We start from the raw sequence: 27178 nt of genomic DNA, 5'->3' as shown, positions 1-27178 counted from the left end.
ATTTCTTAAGCATCATTTCTGTAATCAACAGAATCAACACCATCGTTCAAACTTTCTATAATGTAGTCTTAAAATTTATTTGTTGGGTTATTTGTTTGTCACAAAAACTATAATAATTTGCAACTCTGTTTACATGTAAATAAAATATGATTCATACTTTAAAGCCTCCAAAGTAATTTATAAAACTTAATCAATAAGAATCACGTTCCATTAATAAGGCAATAAACCACAAAAAAAACTGGTCGTCCACTAGTCTACAAAACGCTTTCGTTGTGCGCTTTATGCATATGTACATAATTTATAGCACCTAGCACCGTTTAATACACATTAAATCTACTGCTTTAATGCCGGCTTCTCCTCCTGAGTCTGTGCCTTTTTTAATTTATCCTGTTCCAATTGGTAGTTGTATGCTCGAGCCAATTGAACCACCTGCGTTATGCCTACAAAGAGATTCACAGCAAAAAGGCTATAGTTCTTTGGTATGATCACCAACGAATATCGAGACCAAATGATTCCCGTGGCAGCTAGAGCAGCGCATCCTGAAACGGAGATTGAATCGGCTGGTCTTGCCAAATCACTCAATCCGGCTGCAACAAGACCCTGGAAAACATACAGATACGGCTCAAAATTAGAATGTCCGGTAGTTAAACTAGATAGTGCAATTTAGTCGTTAGTTCGCATTCTCGCTGCCGTTATTTGTTAAAATCGCGACTGTTTCGATTTTGCATACAACAAACGAACGTACAATTAAGCGACATCAGCCCCTTTCATTATCAATTTAATGCCGAAATATTTCCACTGTCATGCCATAATTTATACTGTTATCAAAAACAAAAAAAAAAAAAAAAAATAAAAAACTGGCCACTACAGAACATTTTTCACCCACACACAGGCTGTCACGTATATGTATGTGTATAAGGCTCAACCTGGTCGCAAACAAGTTGCGCCAGAATAAACAAATAATAAAAATATTTATAATCGTCGCATCGTTCCCGCACAGATTTGTATATGGCCTCTTTTCGATTTATACTTATGTGTATGTATTGGGCTGACAGTGGCGATAATGAAAGTTTTGCCAAGGTCGAGACGTAGTCAGAGATTATGTAACCACCTGTCCGAAGGTAACTCACCCATTTGAATACAGGAGCCCAGAAGAAAATCGTTTTGGGTCCTACATAAGAAACAGTTGATTAGGATTTTCCTATTTCATCAGCTGGAGTATCACTCACCGGCTGGATGCATCCACAGAGGACGCAGCTTGGCAGGCACAAATTTATCGGCAGCTCCAATCATCCCATTGTAAAGCTTGGAGTGCAGTCCCTTTCCTGCGGAGGCAGCTGCTGCAGATGGTGGCGGTGGTGGAGGTAGAGGTGGTTGAACAGCTGTCGACATATTCCAGACTTTGTTGTGCTAATAAAACGTCGACAAATTAAATAAGGGGACACCTCCAAACGTACTGAGCAAAAGAGAGAAACTGAAAACGAAATAATATCGTTAAAACGTGGAAGCTTTGTTAACGACGAGAACAAGAGCGAGAGAGGAAGAGAGCAGTACAGAGAAAGAGCACACACCTACACCAACCCAAACAGACCAGCTGAGCGAGATTCTACTGCGTTTGTGTGTGTGTGCGTGTGTGTGTGTGTGTGTGTACACAACTAAAACATCATTAATTCTTTTTTAAAAACTTACAAGTGGAAATTGCACACAAAATGCAGCTCGCTCACGTCCTTGACCTTCAGTTGCAGCGAACATCTGTGCCAACTTATTCCGCTTTGGCGGAAGCATACTTTTGTTGACGGAAGCAATCTAAAAATAAACCACCAAATTGTAGAGTAGTGTCGTTGTAGATCAATGCCACGCAAACTTTTTACTTAGACTTTTACTTGGACGTGATTCTTTTTTCAGTAATGGCTCAACTTTGCTCTCCCGACAAAGAAATATGGTAATTATTAATAAAATACTCCAAAGACAACAAATTACTCTAGTCGATAGTTTCCACTGACAACTGGGCGCCAAATCGAAACTTGTTTATCGCACTGCCAGATGTAATCATCGATTTATCGATATGAAATTCCTTCAAATACTGAAGAATAAATGGGGCAAACTGTCGTTGTACAACACTAATAATAATAATAATAATCATGAACGACCCAAACAAAGCAATAAACGTAAACTTATCCTCGCTACTTAGTTTAAAAGCCGAATTATTACGAAAGCAGCATGAGGTGAAGCTGGCTAAGGCCACAAAAGGAGCTTCCAGCGAATTTAAGCCCAAAGAAGTCTCAAAGCAAAAATCAAAGAAACAAGACCATGATGAATACAAAAAAGTTAGCTGCTCCGATGAAGCTACTGTCTATGAAAGTGAGGATTATGCACAATTGGCCAAGTCCCGGCAAGTGCTGGAGGCTAAGAGCAAATTCTATGAGAAAATGAGTCGCAGTGGCGGCAGTCTGAACACTGATGATAATTGCCTAGTGATGTTCAACCGAAAAAAACAGGAGGAGGAAGTAATACAGCCTTTTAGCCCACAGCTTAGAGAGAGGCTGAGTAGCAGCAGCAGTGACAACAGTGAGGACGATGAAGATGACGAGGAGGAGGTGGAGTATGTCGACTGCTTGGGTAGGACTAGGAAATGTCTGCGAAAAGAACTAAAGGAGGCCAAAAGTCGGGATAAACAGTTGGCCGACAGCATGCCCGAACGTCTGGACCAAACAAAGGCAAATTGGCTGATAAACGTTCCCATGAAAGTATCTCAAGACAATAGTGATTCTGAAGACAATGAAGCCAGTTTTCAGCCTCCAGCGCCACCCCAGAGTGTCTTAAGTGAGGCCTTGTCGACAATGACCAAACATGATGAGCAGCGTATAAATTGGGAGCGCAAGGAGCAAGAGAATTTTGATAAGCCTGATGTTCATTATCAGGACGTATTCTTTGATGAGGCTCGGACTCACGGCGTCGGCTACTATGCCTTTTCAACCGATGAAAAGGAGCGCAGAGAGCAACAGCGCGATTTGGAAAAAGCACGTCAAACCACATCCGAAGAGCAAAAGCGACGCGAAGAGATGCGGGCCAAAAGAGACAGTATAGTGGCAGATCGTGTATTGGCAGCCAAGAACCGTATACGGGCTAGGAATGGCTTGCCTCCTATTTCCAAAGAGGAAGTCGCCAAGGAAACAGAGATGTCAAACAAAAAGGAGGAACGGAAAAAAGAGAAACACGCAAAGCAACAGAAAGAACAAGATCAAAAAAGAGAAGAAGAGGAGGCCGAACGTGAAAGGATACGTAAAGATTATGTACGAGATTGGGATAAGGATAAGAAAGGGTTAATGGAGCAAAGAAAACCTACTAATGATGATCAAGACGAAGAGGTTCCTTGGGAATACAAGGCTGAACGTTTGCCAATGTCGCAGGAGCAGTGGAATGAGAAACAGCGTGCGTTACGACCAAAAGAATTCGCCCCTCCAAAAGAAATAGATTCCTCAGCTCCTCCCAAGCGAACCAACTTCACTAGTGAACCTCTCCCTTTGCGGACACTTTATAACCGATGTGAACCCGAATTCTCAAATTTCCACTCCACCAAACAAGAGAAACATATGCAGCGACGCAATTATTTAGCTGCAACAGCAGAGGAGGAAAAATACGACGAAGTGTCGACATCCGCTCAATGGGGAGCTGCCATACCCCCTCCGTCAGATCTGGATTTAGAACCATCTTCATCAAAGCGCCACAAGACCGAAAACGACTTAGAGCGCTCCATTGAAGCTGGACTTCGGTTTCTGCGAAATAATTGCGATAAAAATGCTTTAAGCAACAAGGCCACGTGGACAGCTAAGGCGGACTATTAATATAATATATCTTATCGTTTCTCGTTTTATTGCTTTCTCTGTAAACAATATCGTTCGAAAACACATTTTACTCACTACCTGGACAAGATTTACTATTGTCTTTGTCTGGGTATTGAATGAGCTAAGTAGTTAATTCATTTATAAAATAATAAATATTGTTAAATATATATTATTAACATAAACTATTATAATACTAATCTTTTGCTATAACTCCAAAGCATTGCAATGAAATAGATGTAAAGCCAATTAGTAAAAAATACTGCATTCCAATCGAAACAAATTAAAAAATCAGTAATCTTAAAGTACATTATCTATCCATAAAATGAACTTTTGGCTGTTTGAAATAGATTTAACAAAACGTTAAAACGTAAAAATATTAAGATTACATTTCGAAAAATTCTTTACTAAATTTTCATATGACTAAGTCCAAACAGGAGTCTGATTCTATAGTAATTGGTGTTCTAGACAAAAATGCCCTTCTAGGAGTTGAAGAAAAACCAACTCTAGAGCATGTCGCCATCGACCATATCAATGACTATCTCGGACATTTTTTGGCGACACAAATCGTTGGGGGGAAATTCAAAGTGGGTGCTCCTTCATCTTCTAGGGTTTGCTGACTATTCAAATACATATCTGGCGCATCTTCAGAAGAGCATGTGCTGATAGGAATAATGTCCAAAGCCAGACCCAACGCGAAACGCCCGTATGTTTTTAACTCTGCGGCAAAGCTGTAAATATATAACATGGCTTAAAAGAAGACTATATAATTTACTCAAAGTACTCACAGATCTTGAAACTTTTCCAGCGTATTGCAATAATCCGGCAAATTGGAGCACAATAGCTCCAGCCATTTAAACAATTCCTCCGTATAGATTTTCAATAAGGACTGTAATTGCAGATCCCTCATCTCCTTTGTAGTGCAGCAATATAGAAGATTGGCCACATCCAGAGCTATCGAACTGTGACGGATTAGCTGAAAGTCTACTAAAGCCACCTCTAGCACATGCTGGGGATCCTCTTGATCATACCGATAGAGAAAATTATTAACCCAACAATCACCGTGACAAATGGCCGATAATTTTGACTGGGCACTGGCCAATTTCACCATTTGGCTAAAAAAATTTCCCTCTTCGGCGAAATTTCGAAACTTCATAACATATTTCGAGTCCGAGGGTAAGACATCCGATACCATTTTAATGGCATTCTTTGTTAGACGTTCATAATAGTTACGATACCAACTCGTATTCGCTGTACAAAAGATTCCCTCACTGATTAGACTGCTCAGCTTGGTGAATTCCAGAGGATGTTCAAACTTGTATGCCAAACTAAGCGCATGAAACTGGGAAACTTGCATTAGCACGGATTGCGTCTCCTCCATGCTTAGTCCCTTATGGCGATCAGACATTTGAAAGCCGCGCTCACGTAGATCCTCTGGAATTGAAGGATTAGTATCGGTGACATTGATGGTGGTCGTTCTCCTATACTAACCCATTATTAACAGATCATGCCTAGCTGTATAGCATTGGGGTATTGCCTGGAATAAGCCTAGTGAGGACGATGAGGACAGTTTACTATCTTGAAATTTGATTAGCTCTGGCATTATAGCTGTATAGAACTGCACTTCGTTACTGAAATTGATTCAATGAATGAAATTTAAATTTAAATATCGTTTGGCAACTCACCGAAATAATTTATCACTCTTATACGCCTCCCGCTGAACGACACTCTCTGGCATAACCTTGCAAATAACATTTTTTTCCCATTTATGTTGTTCCATTTGGACACCTCTCAGATGGATGCGATATAATGCGGCCGTATAGTTGTCACCACGGTCGGATCCCTGAGCAAGCTGTACAAGAGAAAACCGTTGAAATTAGCACGTCATTCTCATCACTTCCTTGTCCCAGTTAATTAGATACCTCAAAGGCTTCGATTTGTATATCCGGCTTGAATAGCTCTTGGAATGTGGCCAGGGTTAGAATTGATTGGCCCTCCTTGACTGCTCCTGTTTCAGCCACTCCTGTAGCGGATGCCGTTGTTGTTGGTGTTTCCGTAACGCCCATTTCGATTCAATAATATAATCTCAGTTGAAGCTATAAAAAATATTAATTTTTTGTTATGCCACGCTTTGCACTTTTCTTGTTCATTCATCGATTTCCTTTCCTCCCCCCCAATTCCACAGTCCGTCGTCCTTTTTTAGTCCTGTTAAAGCTCTACAGTCTATCGATAAATATCGACAAGGCTTAAGAAAGGAACTAGTCCCTTTGAAGTTAACGTTCTTTTAAATTCGTCCACAAATCGGAGGACTAGACATTACGCCGTTCAATAGAATATGCAAAGTTTTAATTAATAAGAACCACAAAAGTCATTATGATACACATTTTATATATACATATCTCTATATATTTGGAATTGGTATTTCTTATACATGGTATACTTTCGCTACATAGAAAAAGTGTAAACTATTTTTTAATTGCTGATGAGAGAAGCAAGAAACAGAGATATTGAAAGAGCGTATGCGCTTTGTTAACATTTTAATTGATCACTAGTCAAACTATTGACATTTTATGGCTGCGGATGCTCTTGTGGGTTTGGCTGCATTTCCTCCTGCAACCTTAATGTCAGTGGAAGTGGCCTCTGTGGCCATGTCCGCCGCTGTAGAAGCATTTCCCCTAGTTCCAATTGCCGATGCAGGGCTTCGATTTTGGGATAGATATGCTGTTCGACAAATTCGGATACCGTATACTCATCATACACCTCCCACATTAGCTGCTGAGCCTCACCAACCATGGAACGCATCTCCTCAATTAGTCGGGGAGTGTGCAAGATGAGATCTCTAACCCTAAGGGGCGAACTAAAGTTATGCCGCACATTGTAATCGGAAAGCCAAGCACTGTGCTCTCTCGTCTGTTGCAAATAGGTGGAAATCTCTTGCAGCTTACCATACAACCGTAGGGCATATTTATAGATCAGATGTCCTGGATAAGTGCATACGGCAAATAATTGACTGTGATGGGCATTCGGATGAAGTTCCAACCATGGATGACCTGATCGCCGACTATCTGGTTGGAAGACACACTGTAGGACCCGTAATAGATCATTATCTCGGGGATTAGTGCTAAAGTACCCCTTGGCGACAGTGGATAATGAAGTCATTAGGCTTGGCATTGCCACGGGCAAAAGCTCACAAAGGGTGGCAAAGTGGTCATATCGCTGCCATCCTGTTAAAACTAATCCACGCAATCCTTTAACAAAACGTCCGCCTTCTTTTGCCAAAACAGCCAACCAGCGGAGATTATTCTCCAGATGCTGCTGCAATGGTGGAACTAGAAGGCTCTCTCCGAAAGCTCCTTTATATGAGGATGCCACCCAGGCTGTTGGGAAGATCTTGGCATAAGTATTCCACAGTTGCGGCTGTATAAAACGATATATATCGTTGGCATAAACCCATATCATCGGTTCCACATAGCTGCCAATTTGTGAGTTTTGCAATTCACTCAGTGCCATTTGACGCAGTTGATCGTCCCAAATAACCACCTGTAGCTGGGGCCACCGTTGTCGCACGAAATGGGCCAAACTTATTACATGCGACAGGAATAGCTCATTTGGCATCCGCTGACGACAGGCAGGACACTCGCCCAAGCGTTGCACCTCATCGCACCCGAGATGAAGATGAGTCAGCTTGCTGGATAGCGGCATATGAAACTCAATCACTTGGGTCAACATGTGCTCCAGCAAAGCCATTCCCTGGGTTTGACTTGGACAAATCGATTGGGGACTTTCCTGAAGCTCACGTAAATGCTCAAAACCGGCCAACTTCAGGACATACTCTAAATGACCAAAGGTCTGCACCAGGGGCATCACACTGAGCCCATGCATAGCAGCACTTTCCAGAAAGTCCTAAAAAAGTATTGAAATTGAAGAATCCTGTTAAGAAATACTTTTAGCTACTTTCATCTATCCGAATATACCTTTAGTTCCTCCTCCTTGTAGGCATTGCGAGCCGCCAAGGCTTCCAATGCTCCACTAAAGGGAAACATGTCCTCGTACTCTATCAGCAACCCAGTGGCCCCTAAAGTTCTAAGAATGGGCAACAGTTGCTTTAGGAAACTCAATTTAGGTGGAGCTCCTTTTAAATCCAAATGTATGAAACGTTCATTGGGTGGTCGTGGTCCATCAGGCCCTATTCCAGCCACCACAGGCACACCCATACGTTGCAGTTCGTGTTCATATTGAGTTTGCCTTTCCGCTGAGCTAAGCATTCGCTCGTCTTCACCTGCATTAGCATTTAATTCCTCCATGCCGCCCGCGTGTCTGTGCCGCTGCTGCTGTTCGAGGATTTTGAAACGTTCCTGCTCCAATAATAAACTCTCAGCTAGTGGCAATCGAGGAGCCCGCTTCGTCTGTTGGGTGGGCAGGAAACGCACGTTACCCAATGATTTTTTTTCCTTTAATTCGAGTAGGTTATCCTTCTGGCGGTCTGCTCTAAGAACTCTATTGGCCTGTGCAATTAGTTTCTGGATGATGTGGAGCTCCTGATGATAGGTTCCAGCATCAGACCGTTGCGTCGTAACCAACTGCGGTGTACGGCTACTTGTATTCTCAATTAATAAAGCCCACGACCAAAGAGCAAGCAAAACTAGACCAGAGACGACCAGCAAAAAGGAAAGTTTACGTCGCCAAATAAATATCAGGAGATTCGAGTGCATCTGCAACGGCAAAAAGAAAGAAGATGAGAAATGGGGGAGAAAACTTAACAACAAAAACAACAAAGTAACTCCTGCTAGCTGCTGACTTCAACCCTTTGTGCCATTCATAAATATTTGAAGATCCAACAAGTAGCCCCGGGAGTTATGCTATAAATCTTAACCGACGTTACTCATACGCCACCGATGCGGGTAGCCTCATTGAGGTTAAGTGTTGTTGCTGTTGCCACAGCTGCAGCCGCTACACAGTGGCTCAAAGAGATTGAAGAAAGATATTGAAGTCATTTGAATAATTGATATTAAGGCTTTCTGCATAAATAAAATTATAATGATTTCTCAAACGAGTTTAAGTCACATTATTAATTTGCAACAAACGAATTTATTGTTAATTGGCCCACTGTGCTTAGCCTAAAGTATGATTTTCTTTTTACCTTTTGTTCAAGTTTTCAACTAAAATTCAACTCATTCTCCTGGCCACCATCTCGCCCCTCCTCTTTCCATTCCATTCGTTTGAATAGGCCTAAACTGCCAGCCAGAGAGCCCATTTAAATGAGTTTTCTCTGCCCCAATCCCAGCCTGCATTTACTTGAACGTCTGTAACTATTATATACACACATACATACATAGTTAATATATGTAGGTGCCTGTTTGTAGCTGCTACTGCAGCTGACAAAAGAAATAAGTAAAAATAATATGACGCGAACATGACTTCTTCCGCTGCTAACCAAGTGTTCAAGTGGAAATGTACAGCTGTGCACTTGTCTAAGAGGAAATTGAATTCACTTATCATGTGGGTAAATGCAAGGGCAGCAAGGCAGATGGTAGATAAAGTTGGAATTTGCGTCATGGGAATCCTTGGCCATTTCTTTAACGGACACCGCTCGAAGTTGATTTTGTTTAAGGAGTCCATTGTTAATGCAAAACTTAGCAATTACATATCAATGGCCTAAATTGAACCACCAATGAACGAAATTCAAATGTGATAAAGGTTGTGCCTAAAATAAATCATTTAAACAACAAATACTTATCTATATTGTATATGTATATATTATTTTACATTTACAAAACTGAAAGTGTATAACTATAAATGAGAATTATGATGGAAAATGAAAATCGAAATGTTGACCCATTTTGTTGGCAATTCCCTTGCCAAGATGTACATGCGTCTTGCCAAAAAAAATTTTGAAGGCCTAGTCAAATGTGTGCTTCTTCTTTTATACGAGTATATGCAGTGAAATACATATACCACACGTATGCAAACTAGAGAAAACAAACTAGCTAACACAGAGAGAGCCTACAATAGAGTGTTAAAAACTGTGGCAAGCCCAGGGGGTTATGCAAGGCATAACAATGGACCCAATCTCTGGGCACTTCCTCAACTTTCTGTGACCAGCTAAAGTCCTTTCACTTTTGTATTCCTCTCTGTGGTGTCTCGATGAATGGATGCCTGGCTTCTGTCTAATTGCATTCGCTTTTAAATGGAAGCAGCTAACGAAAGCATTCGCAGACAGTTTTTGTAAATTAAATTTAATTGCGCCACAAGCCACCGGGCCAATTTGCCGACCGATTTATGTTCATGTTCGTTTTGCTCCGGCTCCTGCTGTGACCCGAACCATCGACATCATTCACAATGCCCACCCTGTCACCCACAATCCACCCACTGAGTCGAAACACAATTTGGCTGCTTGCCACAAAAATAAAAATAAACTTCAAAATTCGAAACTGCAACATTTGTGCCCCCCTTTAAAGCTATGATAGCGGCTTTGATGGACTTGAAATGCAGTCGAGCATTCGTTGCGATTGCAAATTCCATGTGAGGTAACCAAACAAATTGTATGGATGTATTTAAAGCACTTTCAAAAATTTCTCAGTTTCTCTCGCCATTCTTTCTACACACAAAATTTATTTCAAAATGCTCAGAGGACCGATCTATGAGTGCAGTTCTTTCGTAAATATATTCAGTAAAGAGCATGTCGTGAATAATTTTTAGCTAGATCAACTGCAGCAGATGCTCCATGTTTAGTTGAGGGCATTCCCTACCATTATTCACTAGCCCCTCTGCCTTTCTCTCGCTTATATTGCATTCTCAGCATTGCATTAAAGAGCACAAAATTGGTTTGGCGCCCAACGTGGGGTTGAGGCTAAGGGAAAACTTAAAATTCCTTTCGGACCAGCTTAAAGTGAAGGGCTGCCAGCCGAAGCTATATTTCACGCTCAAGTATGCATAATAAGAAGGAGACGGTATAAAAGGAAGGCGAAAAAACAAGAGTGAACGCGGAATATAGGAAGAGAATGAACATGCAAAAAATAAGCTGTGTGGTTGCTATTCCTCTAGCGCTGTTTGTAATCGGCAATTATGCAATTTGACGGCTTATTAACATCCATTAAGACCATTGCAGCTTAACATTGCGCTCGTTATATTGGCAATTACAAAACTCAACAGTTTATTATGGTCCTTTAAGTTCATTGTCTCAAGCAACAACTAAACCCAAAGAAACAAAAGTTTCATGTAAGAGAAGAAGGATAAGGTTTGAAAAAAATTAGTCGAAAATGTGGATTAAAACTAAAAAACGGAAGGTAAAAATCGCTTCCAACGTTGCCTTCTTTTTGCCATAACGAAAGTTTGAATAGCAGTTTATGGAAATCTGCTTGAACCCAAGGTCCTAGCCGCTGATGAAGTGAGCTAACAAACTCCTGGGCTCCATATTGCATAAGTAGATTATAACTGCAAAAGTTTTGAGCAACAACGTAAAAAAAACTGAAACACAGAGAGAAACAGAAAATGACGACAGAAGAGCTGGTGGCAAGGGAGAACAAAACAAAATTAGAGCATGACGCCTATAACTATTCAACACTTAGAGTTTGTCAGCCAGCCAGAACCAACAACAAGCAAAAAGCATAACAGCGAGAAGCACCCATTATACATATACACATATGTACATTTTCCCATGTATAAGTAATAGAAAAAGCAAGCGAGAAGTAACAAAAATAATCTCAGCAAGGACACGTTCTGGTGCCATTGGTCTTGGTCCTGGCCCTGCCTAAATGCTGCAGTAGACACTAGAGCTCATAATTTGAAATGATGTTTTCTTGCTGCATTTTATTGCACTTAACAAACGGAGACCGACTTGTTTACGTGCAGATGCTTCTTCTGATTTAATGTCGCACAGTCATCTTCACTCCTGTGAAATCAAAGTCGAAACACACCTGCACTTTTATGTTCTCTCGACTACATTTGTTTAAAAAGTATCAAGGAATCGAGTTTTAAGTAACTTCAAATAAGTATGCAATACAATTTACTTAATGGAAGTTCGCCCAAGAGCCCAAACAAGTTGAGAAACACTAACTATGAACTTCGGCTCTCACCCGGCGATGTATCAAAGGGCGCTAAAGAGTATAAAGAGAGAGGAAGGGTATGATATAGAGAAGTTTGTTAATAATTCATAAACATCAATCAAAACCCAGCTCTGGAGTGCATTGCATGCTGCTTGCTTCCTCTTTCGCCCTATATCCGGTATCTAACTGTCAATGTGACCCAGCAAAAACATCAACACTTTGTTCCTCAACCATCTCCCTCTCCATTAGTAAGTATGGAGGTGTGTGTGTGTGTGTGTGTGTGAGTGCCTGCATTAGTAAACATTTTGTTGTCAACGTTCGTCATTTGCCTGTCAACAACAAACAGGACGAGATGAAATGGACAAGGGAGCTGCATGAAGGAACGGGAAATGGAAAATGGGGAAAATGCAAATCTGTCTAGGCAACATTTACATAAATGCCACACAAAAAATGTTGAATCTTTTGCCATTTAGTGGAATTAAAAGGTTTTAAATAAAACAAAAACAAAGAGTGAGATCAGCAGAAAAACAAAAAGCATATCTGTCTATGTTGAAAAGTTTGCGTTCTGTGAGTTTTGCAGCAATTTTAGAAATTTTCTGATTCTTAAATTTATTTGAATTTTGTAAACATTTAACTATTAGAATATTCTTTGCAACTATTTTGGAGATACATGAATTGCAAAGTTTTCAATTTAACTGCAATTTTATCTCTTTAATTGTTTTCGTATTTATTAAGCTCAAAGAAAAGCGAAACCATTCATAGCTCAAGCTTAATTAAGTTTCAAAATTCGCAGTTAAATTATTTCCATTAATTTTTGCTTTAAACATCAAAAAGAAAATAACTTTGATAATAAAAACAATTTCACTGAGAATTCCGATTTTTTAATGGAAAACTTTTTGAGGAATGAATAACAAATGTTTTGCTTGGATTCCTTAAGGATCATGAGTTCTGTGTTTAGTTTCTTCAAAGTCTAGACAATCCTTTGCGCAAAATTAATCTAGGATCTGAAGAGAGTTGAGGCTCAGATTTCAGCGATAGTTTGCTTGCTTATTTTGTATGCGTGAAATGCGGTGCATTTTGCGTTGCTACCAAATGAGATTACTCCCTGTCAGCCATAATGCTATTGTTGCAATGTTGCACATGTCTCTCACATTTGCATACTACATGTCCCCTCAACTCCTGCCCACCGCTTGGCTTACGTGGCCATGTACCTCCTCACATACTTCTGCTGAAGCTGCTGCACGTACTGTACGCCTGTTTACTTTGGCATGTTTTCGTTTTGGTTGTGACAGTCACCTCCCATTTCCCATTCTGTTCGGCTCACAGAATGACCACCGCATGGGCATCCCTTCTGCCCCTGTTCTGACTTCGGTACGCACTCATGCAAACATAATTTGTACACACACACATCCCCAAAGTCACCATCGAATACAGCACAGCGAGAATTAAAATAAACTTTAATTTGAAATTGCAATAAACGAATGAACTGCTTTAAAATTCTTCCACAAGTTTACTTATTCTTATAAATTAATATAATATTTTTCAATACTATATATAAATACACTTCTCTCAGTGTGATTACTTATTTGCATGATCACTTTTTTGTGTCCTGAACCAGGCCCAGTAGTTCAGACTGCATGCAGAATCGCTTTTACACACACATGTCTACACATTAAAGTCCTTGTTTCTTTTTCTGCCAGCATTTATGAAAATTGTACATTTTTCCGAGTGTCATTTGTTCTTTTTTCCCGCCCCCAACGTACATTTTATGAGGTTTCCAAAGTGTCAATGTGTGAATACGAGAGTGTAATTGGAAGGGGTAAAGGAGATGGAACGAGGAACCGAAGGCCCCAGTCCTATGAATTATAGAGTGAACGAATTTTGCACCGAGACCGTATTAATTAAGCAATAATAAATTTATAAAGATAGAGATTATATTGTGACTGTTGTTCCTTGGTAAAATAAATTAAGGCAATTTGTAAATTTGAATTTCAGCAGAACGAAATTAAAGCAATTCATTTTAGTTAGCATTTAACACTATGCGAGGAAGAAAACATTTGAAATATCCACACGATAAACAAAATGCGGCAATACCTGGCGTATACTTAATTATTATTTGTTCTTAACATCTGAAAATGATCATTTAGTCATAAAGAATAACCCAATATGTAAATAATTTTCGGTCTGACACGCTTAATATGACTGTCATTTACTTAACTTGAATATTAACAGAAAAGTTTTATCGAAATCACAATTGAAATCCCATTTTTAATTTGTAAGTGGGAAATGGAACTTCAAAATTGTTTGTTTTGTAACCATTGAAAAACTGGGCCATCAAAGAGTCAGTTGCAATTCCATTACCATTGGTTGAGACCTTCAGAGGCTTGAGTACGATTTAAAGCGATTTTAATTGAATGCTGCACATGTGGTACGAAGTGAAGCAATTCTATATGTATCTATGTACATATGGAAGAGGGTATATGTACAACGTGGCAAGGAATTGTGCTAAAATGGCAGAAACAAAACCATTCGTGTATGAGTTTGTGTGTGTCCTGTAACGCGAAACCAGTGAAGGTAGCAGCAGGATATTCGGTTGACTACTGGGGGATTTAGATTGACAAAATCGCAGACAAACAAAAAATGCGGAAAAGGGCAAACTGAATTGATAGGCAAAGGGCACCTGCACAAAAGCTGCCCTTGGGAATGAGAGTCCTCCATAGTGTCTGCCTGTCATAGTCCTAAAAGATTTACAAAAAATTTGAGATGCAAAAAATGATTACCCCAAACGATTTGCTTCAATAAAATGTGTCAACTAAAAATTGACAAATGTGCATTATAGAGTGATGAATAAGAGAAAGAGCTTTAAATGACACGTTTTTATCACTTGTGAGCAACTTAAATTTATTTATCTTCAATTGGACTTAACTGTTAGATTCACCAAAGTGCCAATATATACATATGTATGTATATATAATTGCAGTACTAATAAAGCATCCCTTTAAAAAACGTCGTAATGACACCAAAATACGCAAAAAAAAATGTATATATATATTTAACTAACAGAAACTTGCGATATTTCGTTAAAACAACAACTAAACTTTACGCAATTTCCTCGCAAAGGACGCGCACAGCTTCCGATGCTATGAACAGTTGCAGTTGCACTGCCACACCACAGGACCAGGACCCGAGCTCAGAGCAACACAGGCACAGGACTATTCTCAGTTGTGACCAAAGGATTGGCTTTTAATCTTAATTTTTGTTTCAATGCTTTCCTATTTTATAGGATCATATTTGACTGATATATGTATGTACATACATATGTATATACATATCTGTAAAATCATAAATTATATAAAACACGAAAAATGGAGAAAAAAAGAAGGCAAGTTGCATTTAGTGTCCAATGACTTTAAAAGTGCATTAAAATTATTTCGAAATTCAATTTCAATTTTATCTATATTTCGAAAACGGTTATGCATATGTTTTTGAACCACGGTGCAACTCCAACCAATAAGTCGAACCAAACCGCGCCAACGTCAAATCAAAGCGCGCCAACGTCAAACCGGTGAATCGAATATCGATACCGCCTTACATGTTCGACTCGAACCTTGGTTGACCGTTTACCATCTTTAGAAAAGTGCTGCCACACAGCAATGAAAGTGAAAAATATAAAGAAAAATAAAATTAACGAACAATCAGCAAGCTTTGAATAAAGAAAACATAAAAAAATTGATTAATAACAATCAAGAAACTTTACGCGCAGTGAAAATTTAGAAATTACTATTTGCAGTGAAGAGCCGAAAAGAAGAAGAAGCAGACGAGTGAGAATCGTGTGAAAAGAGAACTGGCAAAAATTACAGCAACAGAAACAACAAAAAACACACATGCACACACACATACACGCACCCACATATATAAAGCGAATTGGTGCGAAGGAAAAAACGAAACAAAAGCAAAGTAGCGCGCGGTTTAATAATAAATAATTATATATACATATATATATGTATGTATATATATGTATACATTCACATACATACTTAATACATATATGCGCGCAAATTATTGAAAAAACCGGGGGAGCCGCCGCAAATAAAAATACGAATGCGAAAAATCAATGAGATTGTAATAAAAATTCCGTATTTTGTGCTCTCGCTCTCGCTAGCTAGCTCTCTCTCATTCCATCGCTCCCCCACACACACACACACGAATATAAACCACTCGCTAGCTCGCTTGCTCTCTCTCTTTTTCTCCCCTGTCTCGCAAGCAGCAGAGATCTCTCAATTTAATAGGTGTTTGTGTGTGTCTGTTTATCTTGTTGATTTTTTTTTGTGATAAAATTGCAATCAACAGCAAAACCAACAAATATGTACTAAATTAAATAAATGTATCTAAAAAGAAGAAACAGAAAATCTTAAAAGGTGCGTATGCAAGTAACATAATAAATACAGCTACAACAACCATCTGTGGCTATGCTGTGCTTTGGTGGTGTGCGTGCAACATGCGAGGGAGACAGCAGAAAAAAGCCGCCGTGTAGTCGAATCAAAATTTGATGACGTCTTCAACTAGACAAAAAGAACACAAGCAACATAATCAATAGCAATAACAACAACCACAAAATCATCAACACTTCAGCCAACATATCATGTAGTTTTCGCAGCATAAGGGGGGACGGACCGGTATTTTTTAGTCCACAAGTGTCTCAACAGCAGCAGCTCCAACAACAAAACAACGTGTACTTGAAATAGGACAAGATAATAAATAGAAACCAAAAAGCTTTCTCAAGAAAATTGTGGTAGCTTATTCGATACCCTCTCAATATCCACCCTCTGATGGGACTTGCAATGTAATTCTCTCCTGCAAAATTAACTTTGATCGGTTCCGATCCGCTACCGTTATAGATAAGACATTACACAGATTCTTGGCTAAGATACGACTTCAACAGATCACATTTATTGATTACATCTTTCGAGAGTGTCGCATACGTACCAATATTCAATTGGAAATCTTGCAGCAGTACCCTAGGAACTAATACACCTGCCAATTCTGCCCTTATCGCCACGCGCGTTGTCTCTCTGTACTAGCTTTGTTATTGTCAGTGAGATTGTCAATAAAAAAAAAAAAAAAAGAAATACAGCATGTATGAATTATTTTTGTGCTTACTGTATGTACATAAACAGACAGGCAGATAATGGTGTTGGCTTTAGCTAAAAACTAACGAAAACTGAGCAAGTCAGGCATCACTCACCTGATGTTGTGCTGCATTTTTATGCTGCTGCCCGCCGGGTTTTTAAAAGTCCGCACTGCTCCGTCCACATCTTCGTCGTGGCTCTTTTTTTTTTTTAGGGGCCTATTGATTCTGATTGATATTTTTACACATGTATTATTGTACATATATACACATGTATGTGTAAGGGGGGTGCAAAAATAATTCCTTGGCCTTTTCTGTAAAATGATCAGTATCCCTTGGATATTGTCCTTGAGCTTCTGCCGTCAGATCGTCAGTGAAGAGGTACTGGCTATTGTTGTTGTTGTTGGCGCTGGAGTTGTTGCAACTACTGCTGTTGATCAGAAATTGCTCACTGCGGCTCACCATTGTGTTGTTTTGGTCCCTGAAGAAGTCATACCAAAAAAAAAAGGATAAAAAAGGAGTCATTATAACTAGATACACCAAAATTTCCAAAGAGGACAAAAAACTACTTCTACATACATATGTCTGGCCTGTTCCAAATAGATAAAATCATAATATGCTTTTATTTATTTTCCGTTAAAAATTATTTGCCATTTATTCCCAGAACCTGGTTCTGAGAAAGTATCACTTTCTGACATGTCTTAGTCTTCATTGAGATATTAAACATACGAACTGTTGGAACAAATTACTAAACCAAAAAAAAAAAAGATCGCATCAATACATATTGAAAAATCTGAAATGCAACAGGTTGAACTCAAGCACAAAAAACGATAAAAAGTATGAAAAAAAATTATTTTTTTTGGGCAAAACAAAATGAAATTTATATTGCGAGACATAAGGGCCACAAAAAGGAAACAAATTTTGCGAGAAGAGAAAGCAACCCGTTTGTGTTGACCTTTTTTTTCGCATTTTTAATTTTGTTTTTCTCTTTCAACATGAAACTATGTTTTTTTGCATTAAATTTATTTTTTTTCAAAGAAATTCTGTCAGAGGGTTTTAAAAAACAAACAATTTTGAGAGGAAAACCTTAACGCCGCTCTCCCATCCAATTGTAAAAACAAAACCCCTCACACTCTCATCCACTGTTAAGTAACATTTTGTTAAAGTTTTCAGGTTTTGTGTTTGCGTCGCTCACAAAATTTACTCATGAAATGTATGTGTACAAACTTTTATATTGCGAGACATAAGGGACATTTTTTTTTTTTTTTTTGATAACATACATGCAAATTTTTAGTTTATAGAAGAATCCTTTTATTTTATACTTTTCAAAAGATGTTTGAAATTGCATCTCGCAAATGTTCCGACTGGGTGGCAACACGCTTACTCAAATTTGCAACACACACACACAGATAAATAGATATATGTATGTACATACAGACTCACTAATTTTTGCTCTCTCTCTCTCTCTATTGCTCTCTCTCCCTTTTGCTTTTTAGTGGTTGTGCAAGAAGAAGAAGCAACAACAGCAACAATCAGGCAGAAAATACCTGAAAAAAATAAACGGTAAAACGAAGAAGTGGCTACACACACACACACAATTGCAAGAGGAGAGCGCGCTAAAAAGTTTATTGTAAAAAAGAAACCAAAAAGTAAAAGCACACAATTTCTGTTAAATTTTTTGAGCAAAAACCATAAAAAATTAAATATATACACATATATAAAAATGGTGGAAGTAATAGAGCGGCGGAGAACGGCTGCGTGAGAGCTCCAAGCGCGGCCAATTAAAAAACAACAACATTAAGGAGAAGAACAAGACGGAAAAGAAGTAAAACGAAGCAACAAAACAGCGGCAGCAACCAACAAAAAGGAAAAAATACAATTTAAATAAAACAAATTGAAATCGTTAGCTAAAAACTAATCAAAAAAATCAACCACAACAGCAAAAGCAACAACAATTCACAATGTACGGTAAATCAAAGACATCAGCGGTCCCCTCCGATGCCCAAGCCCGGGAGAAGCTTGCTCTCTATGTGTACGAATATCTACTGCATGTGGGCGCCCAAAAGGCCGCCCAGACATTCCTCTCCGAGATCAGATGGGAGAAGAATATTACCTTGGGCGAGCCACCGGGATTCCTTCACACTTGGTGGTGCGTCTTTTGGGATCTGTATTGCGCCGCGCCAGAACGACGGGATCAGTGCGATCACAGTTCGGAAGCAAAGGCTTTTCATGATTATGGCTTTGTCAGTTCAGGATATGGTGTAAACGGCATTGGACCCGGCCCTGGAGGTCCACACAATGCTGGAGGACCGGCTCCAAGTCCCTTGGGTCAAATGCCGCCTGGCGGAGTTGATGGAGGCGGCGGTCCAATGGGCCCAGGCGGGCCAATGGGTCCTAACTTTTTCCCAAATTCATCAATGCGGCCATCGCCGCCAACGCATGCATCGAGTCCGCAGCCGCCGCCGTCACAAATGATGCCAGGTCAGCCGCCATTTATGGGCGGTCCCCGATATCCGGGCGGACCTCGGCCTGGAGTACGTATGCAAGGGATGGGGAATGAGTTCAATGGACCGCCAGGACAACCACCAATGATGCCGAATAGCATGGATCCAACTAGGCCTGGCGGAGGCATGGGCCCAATGAATCCGCGCATGAATCCTCCTCGCGGTCCCGGTGGAATGGGACCAATGGGCTACGGTGGACCTGGAGGCATGCGAGGACCGGCTCCAGGACCAGGTGGCATGCCTCCTGGCATGGGAATGGGTGGAGCAGGTGGTCGTCCTCCGCAGTGGCAGCCGAATGCATCAGGACCAATGAATGCCTATTCATCGTCATCGCCTGGAAACTATGGTCCTGGCCCCGGCTCAAATGGACCGCCGGGACCTGGTACGCCTATTATGCCATCACCGCAGGATAATACACAAGGTGGACCTGGCGTCGGTGGGCCTGGCGATGGCATGTATTCTCTAATGAAGCCCGAATTCCCAATGGGAGGAGGCCCTGATGGCGGCGGAGGAGGAGGAGGTGGTCCTGGCGGTATGGGCCCCATGGGAGGCGGACCCAACTCAATGGGCCCTGTATTAAATGGTGGAGGCGGTGGACCCGGAGATGGCTCTGGTCTCGATGGCATGAAAAACTCACCAGCTAACGGAGGGCCAGGAACGCCACGGGAAGATTCGGGCAGCGGTATGGGTGATTACAATCTGGGAGGCTTTGGTGGTGGTCCTGGTGAAAATGATCAAACCGAATCAGCGGCAATATTGAAAATCAAGGAAAGTATGCACGAGGAAGCCAAGAGGTTTGAGAAAGATACAGATCATCCGGACTACTTTATGCCATAACAACATCCACAGCAGCAGCATCTCAATAACTCCTCCTCTGTAGGCAACAGCTCCTCATCCTCCTCGACCACCAACACGACAGCTGCCTCACATATGCTCACCAATGGCAACAACAACAACAACAATTTCTAAATCTATTGAAAATGAATACTGTAATCAGAAATCGCGGTAGTAGAAATCCTTTTTGATAAGCATTAAAGTAAAATAATTATAATTATTAATTAAAATATACTAAAATCTAATTATACACACACCCACAATTATATACAATAGAGTAGTAGATCTAATGGAAGCACACACACACACACACAGCATCATTAAATAGAAATCTAAGGACCAGTTCCAAATTCCGATTCGTAATGCCTCTATCTATCTATGACTCTATCATTGGTTAATGTTAAATTAAAAAATGTTTTTCTATGCGAAAAAGATTTTGGTTTGAAATTCGGAAACCATATTTTTTAAGTATCATCTACAGTATCGGTTTTAAGATTTGACGGCTTTACGAATCTGAATAAGTGAGAATCCCAGATATAAATTTACAACATTACAATAAATTAAGTTGAAACGCAAAGATTTTGTAAAAAACATTGGCCCATAGAAAAGAAGATCAATTTGTGAATTGAACACAAAAAAAATATTTAGCACTATAAAATCGAAGCAAAAGAAACTTAAGCAAAGTATACTTAACAAAAGGAAGAAGAATTAAGGACGTTGAGTTAGATGCTAAGGACCTGAATATTTCAAATAATGCGAGTTATTTTGTAGAATTCAGACTCGATCTTCAAAAAAGTATTTTATATATATAGAGCCACAGATCTTAAATTCGATTTGCAATTTAATTGTAATTTAATCTTAAACTTTAAAAGGTATTCAATCGACAATTGTTAGTTCTAGGTTTAACAAATTCTAGTTAACAAGGCTTTAAGAAGCTAAACGGGAAAAACGGTTTTAATACTTGTAGCATACTGAGCAAGATTATATCCAGTATATACCCGATGCTTGAGAAATTTTTCAATGAAAATGTATAAATTATCGAAATTAAAGCTAATTATTTCGCGAAATTTGGTTTTAGGGTGTACAAAACGATTTTCGGCTTTCAGATATGGAATTCAGAAAACTCAAGTATGTAAAGTTATTCAGGTCCTTAGTATTAATCAATTCGAAGAACACGTTTTTTTATTTAAAATATATTTATGCTTTAAATTATGTTTTAGTTAAAAGCCAAACTGAACTTTCCATCTCTGCCTATAATTCTCTTTTTACTATACAAAATCACAATTGCAATATTATATAAATGAAACGAACTATGTATGTAAACAGATCTTCTGATTGTGTGATTTCTTGCAAATATTCATCTTTAATCTATTAAATGATACGACTACTAAAAATTGAAGCAATGTCTTAGAGGCGCAAACAAAACCCAAAACCAGCAGAAAATGGCTTCAAACAAATAAACTTAATATATATTTATAACGAAATGTTTAATAATGGCATTGTAGTCGAGCATAGCTAGCATTATTCCACGGAATGTATTGTGCGCGCATCTATATATGAATACAGTTTGATTCTCTTAGCTGTTCATTAATTGTAAAGAATTTGCGGCAGCTATCTTGAAAAAATATGCAGTTACAAGATACTTTTTATTATACATATTCACTGCTTTCATAAGTTCGGAAAATGCCAGCTTCCGATATAATCACCAAAATATGGAGTTAATTGTAAATACAGCTAAGCGAATTTCACTGTATATAGTATATAGTATGTATAGTCTCAAACATTTTAAAAAAAAAAAAAACCTTATTGATAAAGTTATTCGTTTTTCGTTTTGTTTCGGATAAAGTATCGTTTGACATTTAATATTTATACTATATTTTTGTATAATCGTAGTTATTCTGATTTTAAATACTGTTTCTCATTGTGTACATTGTTTAATGTCTGTATTAAGTTCCTTTATAATTTCTCTTGTTTCCAATGGATCGATAAAACAAAAAGGGAATAGCTACAATTAGATGTTTTATATGCATATTCAAAAAATTGTAGAAATTTAAAGCTGAGTTTCTTCAAAATATCGAAAATAATATGCTGTACAAAAGTTTAACAAACAAAATAAAGTACATAGTATATACATACTTATAGATTATATATTGTATATGTATCTGTGCTTGAATATTTTTAACTTTAGTCCCGCGCTCGCGTAACCCCCCTACCCCTCTCCAAAAACAGCACATTCACATAATATACAAAAACACCCCCTTACATTAGTATTAGACGATGAATTGAAGCTAGTTTATAAGAAGAAAGCAAAACAAAAATGAATATATGCATACATACACTGAAGAGCAAAACTGTACCATCAGTTTCAGTCATCAGTTTGTTTCCTCTCCGAAGGAAAACTGTTTAAGTCTTATAAAACAATAATTTTAAAAACACTGGATACCCTTTGAAAAACTTATAATTGTTGTCTAAAAACTATGAGAGGGCAAAACTGTAATATTCCCTCAATTTGGCTTACCATTTATCTTCAATAGTTTTAAAATCAAATGGTAGAAGAATTAGCGTTGTAGGATAGTTCTGGAATGAGTTATGAGCTATGAACTAAAGACTAAAACTGATGATACAGTTTTACTCATCGGTGTAATATACATATTAACAAATCAAAATGATGGGAAATTAAATTGAAATTTCTTCTCACACAGACACAAATCAATTGATAACATCTAACATAACAAAAATCTATTTTAAATATTGTATATGGTTAATGTGCGTCGATCGGAATATATATAAGTCGGAATTATTATAATAACATTAATAATGGGAAAATTGAAAAGAAAACATACACACACACACAAACAAAAAATGCGAAAGAAAACTTAAATAGTATTTAAGTTAAATTTATTTTCCCCAGCGCTTTAGTGTGTTGAGCGTTTCGATTGCTCTGGATCTACACATATATCTATATCTATGGCAATGATACCCCATCCCTACTCCTCCTCCCATTACCTTGCCTCTCATAGAAACAAAAATGATAAGAGCGACATAAATAATACACAAAAAAAAAAAAAAAAAGATAAGAGATTTCAGAAGAAAAAAAACTTATTGAATATAAAAATATGTTTGAAATAAGTATTTTAGACTTAATTATACAATTTACAACACACCCACAACACAAAACAAAAAAAAAAAAAAAAAAACGAAAAAAACAAACAGATAAAACAAAAACAATATAATACAAAATGAAATAAAGTTTTAAAACAATATTTGTAAAAAGTATGACAAAGGTTTTTTAATTAAGAATACAGTATTTCTCGACTGGAATACCTTTCATATTAAAGAAATTACTTAAAGAGCAGAGTAGAGTTTCGTGATCTCTCGTTTTGTTGTGTTTCTGGGTAATGGCTCAACTATTAGGCTGTACAAATCGCTTTTTACCACTGCTCCTGGCTAATAGAGCAATTTCATAGCCAAAAGTTATCTATTTCTCTTGGAATTGTTCACGAAAATCAAACATCTAGAAACTAAATCGACATTGGCAGACAATTGGCCCGGCACACGCACACCCACATGCACATAATGGTGTAACCTAGACAACGCCGCTAGCTCAGCTCAGTCACCAACAAATGTCCACCTCGCTAATTACCTCAATTGTACACTGACACTGGACACACCAGAGCGAGAGGTAGTTCCTAGTGTGTTGACAGGTTGCACTTTGAATATATGTATATACATATACAGTAAAATCGATAACCCATTCGGGCAGAAAAAAATGCATATCCCACAGTGTATATACCTAAGAAATCAATTCAAATACGGTCAGCGACAATAATTCAATTTCAGCAAATGCAGCAAAGTGGCGTCGTCCTGTTTCTGTTTTAAAGCTTGCGTCGAATTTGTGCGAGGCTCCAGCATACAAAGTCGCATGGAGAGAGAGGAGCGAAGGGAAACAATAACCATAGCTCCTGTTACATCCCTACCCAGTTGTCTGACTTACCGCCAAATCCAGGGAACAGGTTTTGGGGCTGTTGGTTCCGCGCCAGCTAAGCGCGTTCCAGTCCTTTTCTCCACAAATTGCGGTCTATATTTACGTCTAGCCCAGCCGGCAATGCATGACCAAGAAATCAGTGGCAACAACCAGAGATATAATATCACATTCTGTGATCTAGAACGTTGGGTGAGTGAGTTCTATGAATCAGATAACCGATCAGCTTCCTCAAATGTTACAATTTTAGAGCACAAATCGAGCCAATGTCGTCAGTTTGGAAGACACGTTCAATATTATTTCCCCGGAGAATCAGCACCATCTCTGGAATAATTATCCGTCTCACAATCATCAATTTAAATATGATTTGGAACACAACTGAAATTCTGAATCCTATAAAAATGTCAATCATGATATACTAATCCGTATCTTAACACCAGAACTGCAAAAAAAAAAAAAAAAAAAAAACAGAATTTAATAAATCATAAAACTACCATAATGAAAAGGAAAACAAAGACTGTATAGTTAAGAGCAAACTTACCTGAATTCGATTAAGGAAGGAAGTCTTGAATATGCATTTATAGAATTCGCCAATAATACGAGATATACAAATTTATTCCCGTTTGAAGAAATTTTGTAACTTAATCTATACAATAACATTAGATAAATAGATATAAACTAGGCCGTATTGCTAGTCAGGGAAGCCATTAAGAATTCCATTTTGTTAAGAAAACTTTTGCCCTCAATCTTATCGAAACGCACCTGTAATGAAAGGGGACGGTAACGGTAAAATAATTTGTCTAATAGCACGTTTTTAAAATCTGTTTGCTTACTTCTTTAAAACTACCGCCCAAATTCTCCCAAAGCTTTTCGGGAACGAGGGGATTCGGAAAGAAATCCTGACGGGGACTTTTGGCTATGTAAACCTTGACATCTATTTGCGGATCGCATCGTATTTGTACCGCGATCATGCGATCTCCGATTGGTGAGGCTAACAAGCAGGAGCTAGCATTTCCCAATGGCTCCACTTTGCCTATTCCCAAATGATTACTATTCGATAGGACAGTCCAAGACATGCAACGAGCCAAACTCACAAGGCATGAGATTTGATGAGAATTAATTTGGCAAAGAATGAGATCCCTTAACTCTTGCGGCTCATAGGACAAACGCATGACACGACCGTCACGACAAATGCACTTAAGTGAGCGCTCCTTGACGTGAATAACCAATGACGTACGTCCAATCGCATCATAGCCATGAGTTACAATGTTTATCTTAACACAGGACATCGTTGGGCTGTTCATGGCGTTCCAATGGGAAACAATTTGGGGGTCCTTCACATCCCGGGCCAATGTGTCAAGCACATATTGGGTACGTTTCCGCATGAAGATATGTTGTGCTTGAGCTATGATCTGTTCCAAAATGGTTTGAGATTTGGTCATGTCCATTAGAGTTTCGCGATCGGCAGCCATGGGGCCCGCCATCATCCGCTTTTTGCTTGGGCCAAGTGGAGCACTGGATGGATGGGGGAAAGGATGGTGCGAGTTCTTATAATGAACCTCTCTGAGCAGTTGATGCAACGAATGCTCTAACACATGATCATGATCATTGATGGGGGCAGGTTGACTGGAGTCAAAAGTTGTAGAGTGGCAAAGGGAGATGATTAGTTGTATATTAGGCAGTAGAGTTGCACGTATCTGGTTTCCGATAACAACATGCGGAATAGGAGCTTGCAATTGTATAGCTTCCCGAGCCAATTGTGCAAAAAGCTCCTTACAAAACAGCACATTTTGGGCGAATTCTAAAGTCTTTTGCCAAACACCAACTTGGGCTGTTATGTTTGGGCCATGACCCATAAGATTGACTTGCGCCGAGCAGAGATCTTCTTGGTCTTTTTGAGTAATGACTTTTATGTAGGCAACTCCTTGCAGCTCGGCAGGCACAATAACCCTTAGAGCTGAAGCAGCCTTTATTGGCATGCCATTTGCAGTTGATGATGACGACGATGAGCTATTCTGTCCCTGCAGCTGATCTTCATCGGCAAGCTCTTCGGCTTTAGTCACCTCAAAAGTTCCACTCATGTTAAACTTTGAGCCGGCCGTGCGATAACTTAAATCTCCTATTATAGCGTTTGAGACCTTCTTTAGCCTCCAGTTCTGACGTAGTCGCAGTAGTTCGATATGAAAATCTGAAATATTACGGCTTCTTTGCTCGCTGTGAGCATTTCTCAAGCGCTCTGCGCCACCCAATAGAACTTGCGCTGCCTGCGATATAGCCTTTTTGCGGCTATACACCTGTACTATGGGCTTTGTATCGTCGCCATCTTCCAGCAAAGGATCTAGTACCAGATAACGTTTATCCTTGGCAATAGATATCACATCGGACAGTACACAAATTTCAGTAAAAGCATCCTTCAGTTTATTGCGTACTGCGTCCCAAGGCCAGAGACTTTCCTGAAATTGAGTGCCATCTTTTTTCTCTGCTCTCCTCTGCCTCGGTCGCGGACTTTTCCTCCTTTTTTAAGTCGTCAAGTGATGTTTTGCTGAAATCAATTCGAGCCGCACATTTGGCCAGGCTTTCGGACAGCGTCGGAGGCCTTAACAGAAAGAGGAAGAGAACTTCTTGTTTAATCATATTGCATTTATTTAGTTACATGCTAGACTTACGGTTGATATAGCTCGGTTCCATCATAACCAATTTCTCGTATTTGATTTTCGCAAGTGGTTTCCACCGAAATATTTACGGAATTTGCAGACATCACCGAAAATAAAACCGGGAGAACATTAGCACAAAATGCAAATCGTAAACAGTGTGGCTGTGATATTAGGTATGTGAGACCGTAT

General features: G+C 39.0%; 7 protein-coding genes across 8 annotated transcripts; 3 read left to right on the top strand and 4 right to left on the bottom strand.

Annotated features, from left to right (window-relative positions):
- Positions 1-52: 52 nt before the first annotated feature.
- LOC137584088 (mitochondrial pyruvate carrier 2-like) lies at positions 53-1998 on the bottom strand. The gene is made up of 5 exons (XM_068299334.1): positions 1872-1998; positions 1690-1806; positions 1230-1474; positions 1131-1171; positions 53-600 (listed from the first exon to the last, which is right to left on the bottom strand). The coding sequence occupies exons 3-5, from the start codon at positions 1390-1392 to the stop codon at positions 334-336; spliced, it is 471 nt and encodes a 156-aa protein (XP_068155435.1). The 5' UTR covers positions 1393-1474; positions 1690-1806; positions 1872-1998; the 3' UTR covers positions 53-333.
- On the top strand, positions 1744-4011 carry LOC137584043 (coiled-coil domain-containing protein 174). The gene has a single exon (XM_068299278.1). It carries the CDS (start codon positions 2142-2144, stop codon positions 3843-3845), a length of 1704 nt encoding a protein of 567 aa, XP_068155379.1. The 5' UTR covers positions 1744-2141; the 3' UTR covers positions 3846-4011.
- Positions 4012-4109: 98 nt separating this feature from the next.
- LOC137584059 (uncharacterized) lies at positions 4110-6020 on the bottom strand. Its single transcript, XM_068299296.1, has 5 exons — positions 5765-6020; positions 5528-5694; positions 5334-5473; positions 4631-5276; positions 4110-4573 (listed from the first exon to the last, which is right to left on the bottom strand). Exons 1-5 carry the CDS (start codon positions 5906-5908, stop codon positions 4381-4383), a joined length of 1290 nt encoding a protein of 429 aa, XP_068155397.1. The 5' UTR covers positions 5909-6020; the 3' UTR covers positions 4110-4380.
- Positions 6021-6251: 231 nt separating this feature from the next.
- Positions 6252-17771, bottom strand: LOC137584034 (hexosaminidase D). Of its 2 annotated transcripts, XM_068299270.1 has the most exons (4): positions 17595-17771; positions 17133-17496; positions 7817-8554; positions 6252-7745 (listed from the first exon to the last, which is right to left on the bottom strand). In XM_068299270.1, exons 3-4 carry the CDS (start codon positions 8552-8554, stop codon positions 6411-6413), a joined length of 2073 nt encoding a protein of 690 aa, XP_068155371.1. In that variant the 5' UTR covers positions 17133-17496; positions 17595-17771; the 3' UTR covers positions 6252-6410. The 2 variants fall into 2 exon arrangements, with proteins under 2 accessions (XP_068155371.1, XP_068155370.1); XM_068299269.1 differs by lacking the exons at positions 17133-17496; positions 17595-17771 and adding an exon at positions 14814-15028 and having other exon boundaries at positions 6253-7745.
- Positions 15505-23179, top strand: Ssdp (Sequence-specific single-stranded DNA-binding protein). Its single transcript, XM_068299287.1, has 2 exons — positions 15505-16305; positions 18512-23179. Exon 2 carries the CDS (start codon positions 18977-18979, stop codon positions 20354-20356), a length of 1380 nt encoding a protein of 459 aa, XP_068155388.1. The 5' UTR covers positions 15505-16305; positions 18512-18976; the 3' UTR covers positions 20357-23179.
- An 841-nt stretch (positions 23180-24020) lies between these two features.
- LOC137584093 (uncharacterized) lies at positions 24021-24778 on the top strand. Its single transcript, XM_068299340.1, has 2 exons — positions 24021-24527; positions 24586-24778. The coding sequence occupies exons 1-2, from the start codon at positions 24276-24278 to the stop codon at positions 24715-24717; spliced, it is 384 nt and encodes a 127-aa protein (XP_068155441.1). The 5' UTR covers positions 24021-24275; the 3' UTR covers positions 24718-24778.
- A 134-nt stretch (positions 24779-24912) lies between these two features.
- On the bottom strand, positions 24913-27159 carry MED17 (mediator complex subunit 17). The gene is given in 4 exon segments (XM_068299272.1): positions 24913-25097; positions 25169-26818; positions 26820-26931; positions 27002-27159. Coding segments are annotated over 4 exon segments (1938 nt in total). The 5' UTR covers positions 27094-27159; the 3' UTR covers positions 24913-25013.
- Between the last annotated feature and the right edge of the window lie 19 nt (positions 27160-27178).

This window comes from Drosophila tropicalis, unplaced genomic scaffold (assembly GCF_018151085.1).
Source record: "Drosophila tropicalis isolate 14030-0801.00 unplaced genomic scaffold, ASM1815108v1 contig_878, whole genome shotgun sequence".
Taxonomy (NCBI): Eukaryota; Metazoa; Arthropoda; class Insecta; order Diptera; family Drosophilidae; genus Drosophila; species Drosophila tropicalis.
This window is presented reverse-complemented; position numbering and strand designations above follow the sequence as displayed.

Bases quoted from the DNA above. Each gene is read 5' to 3' on its own strand.
- LOC137584088 (XM_068299334.1), bottom strand. From the start codon at position 1,392: ATGTCGACAGCTGTTCAACCACCTCTACCTCCACCACCGCCACCATCT. The intron at 1,172-1,229 runs GTGAGTGATACT...TTTCTTATGTAG, and splicing joins TCTGTGGATGCATCCAGCCG to GACCCAAAACGATTTTCTTC. The intron at 601-1,130 runs GTGAGTTACCTT...TATGTTTTCCAG, and splicing joins GGGCTCCTGTATTCAAATGG to GGTCTTGTTGCAGCCGGATT.
- LOC137584043 (XM_068299278.1), top strand. From the start codon at position 2,142: ATGAACGACCCAAACAAAGCAATAAACGTAAACTTATCCTCGCTACTT.
- LOC137584059 (XM_068299296.1), bottom strand. From the start codon at position 5,908: ATGGGCGTTACGGAAACACCAACAACAACGGCATCCGCTACAGGAGTG. The intron at 5,474-5,527 runs GTGAGTTGCCAA...AATCAATTTCAG, and splicing joins AAGAGTGATAAATTATTTCG to TAACGAAGTGCAGTTCTATA. The intron at 5,277-5,333 runs GTTAGTATAGGA...CTTCAATTCCAG, and splicing joins GCATGATCTGTTAATAATGG to AGGATCTACGTGAGCGCGGC.
- LOC137584034 (XM_068299270.1), bottom strand. From the start codon at position 8,554: ATGCACTCGAATCTCCTGATATTTATTTGGCGACGTAAACTTTCCTTT. The intron at 7,746-7,816 runs GTATATTCGGAT...ATACTTTTTTAG, and splicing joins ACAAGGAGGAGGAACTAAAG to GACTTTCTGGAAAGTGCTGC.
- Ssdp (XM_068299287.1), top strand. From the start codon at position 18,977: ATGTACGGTAAATCAAAGACATCAGCGGTCCCCTCCGATGCCCAAGCC.
- LOC137584093 (XM_068299340.1), top strand. From the start codon at position 24,276: ATGGAGAGAGAGGAGCGAAGGGAAACAATAACCATAGCTCCTGTTACA. The intron at 24,528-24,585 runs GTGAGTGAGTTC...TTACAATTTTAG, and splicing joins TCTGTGATCTAGAACGTTGG to AGCACAAATCGAGCCAATGT.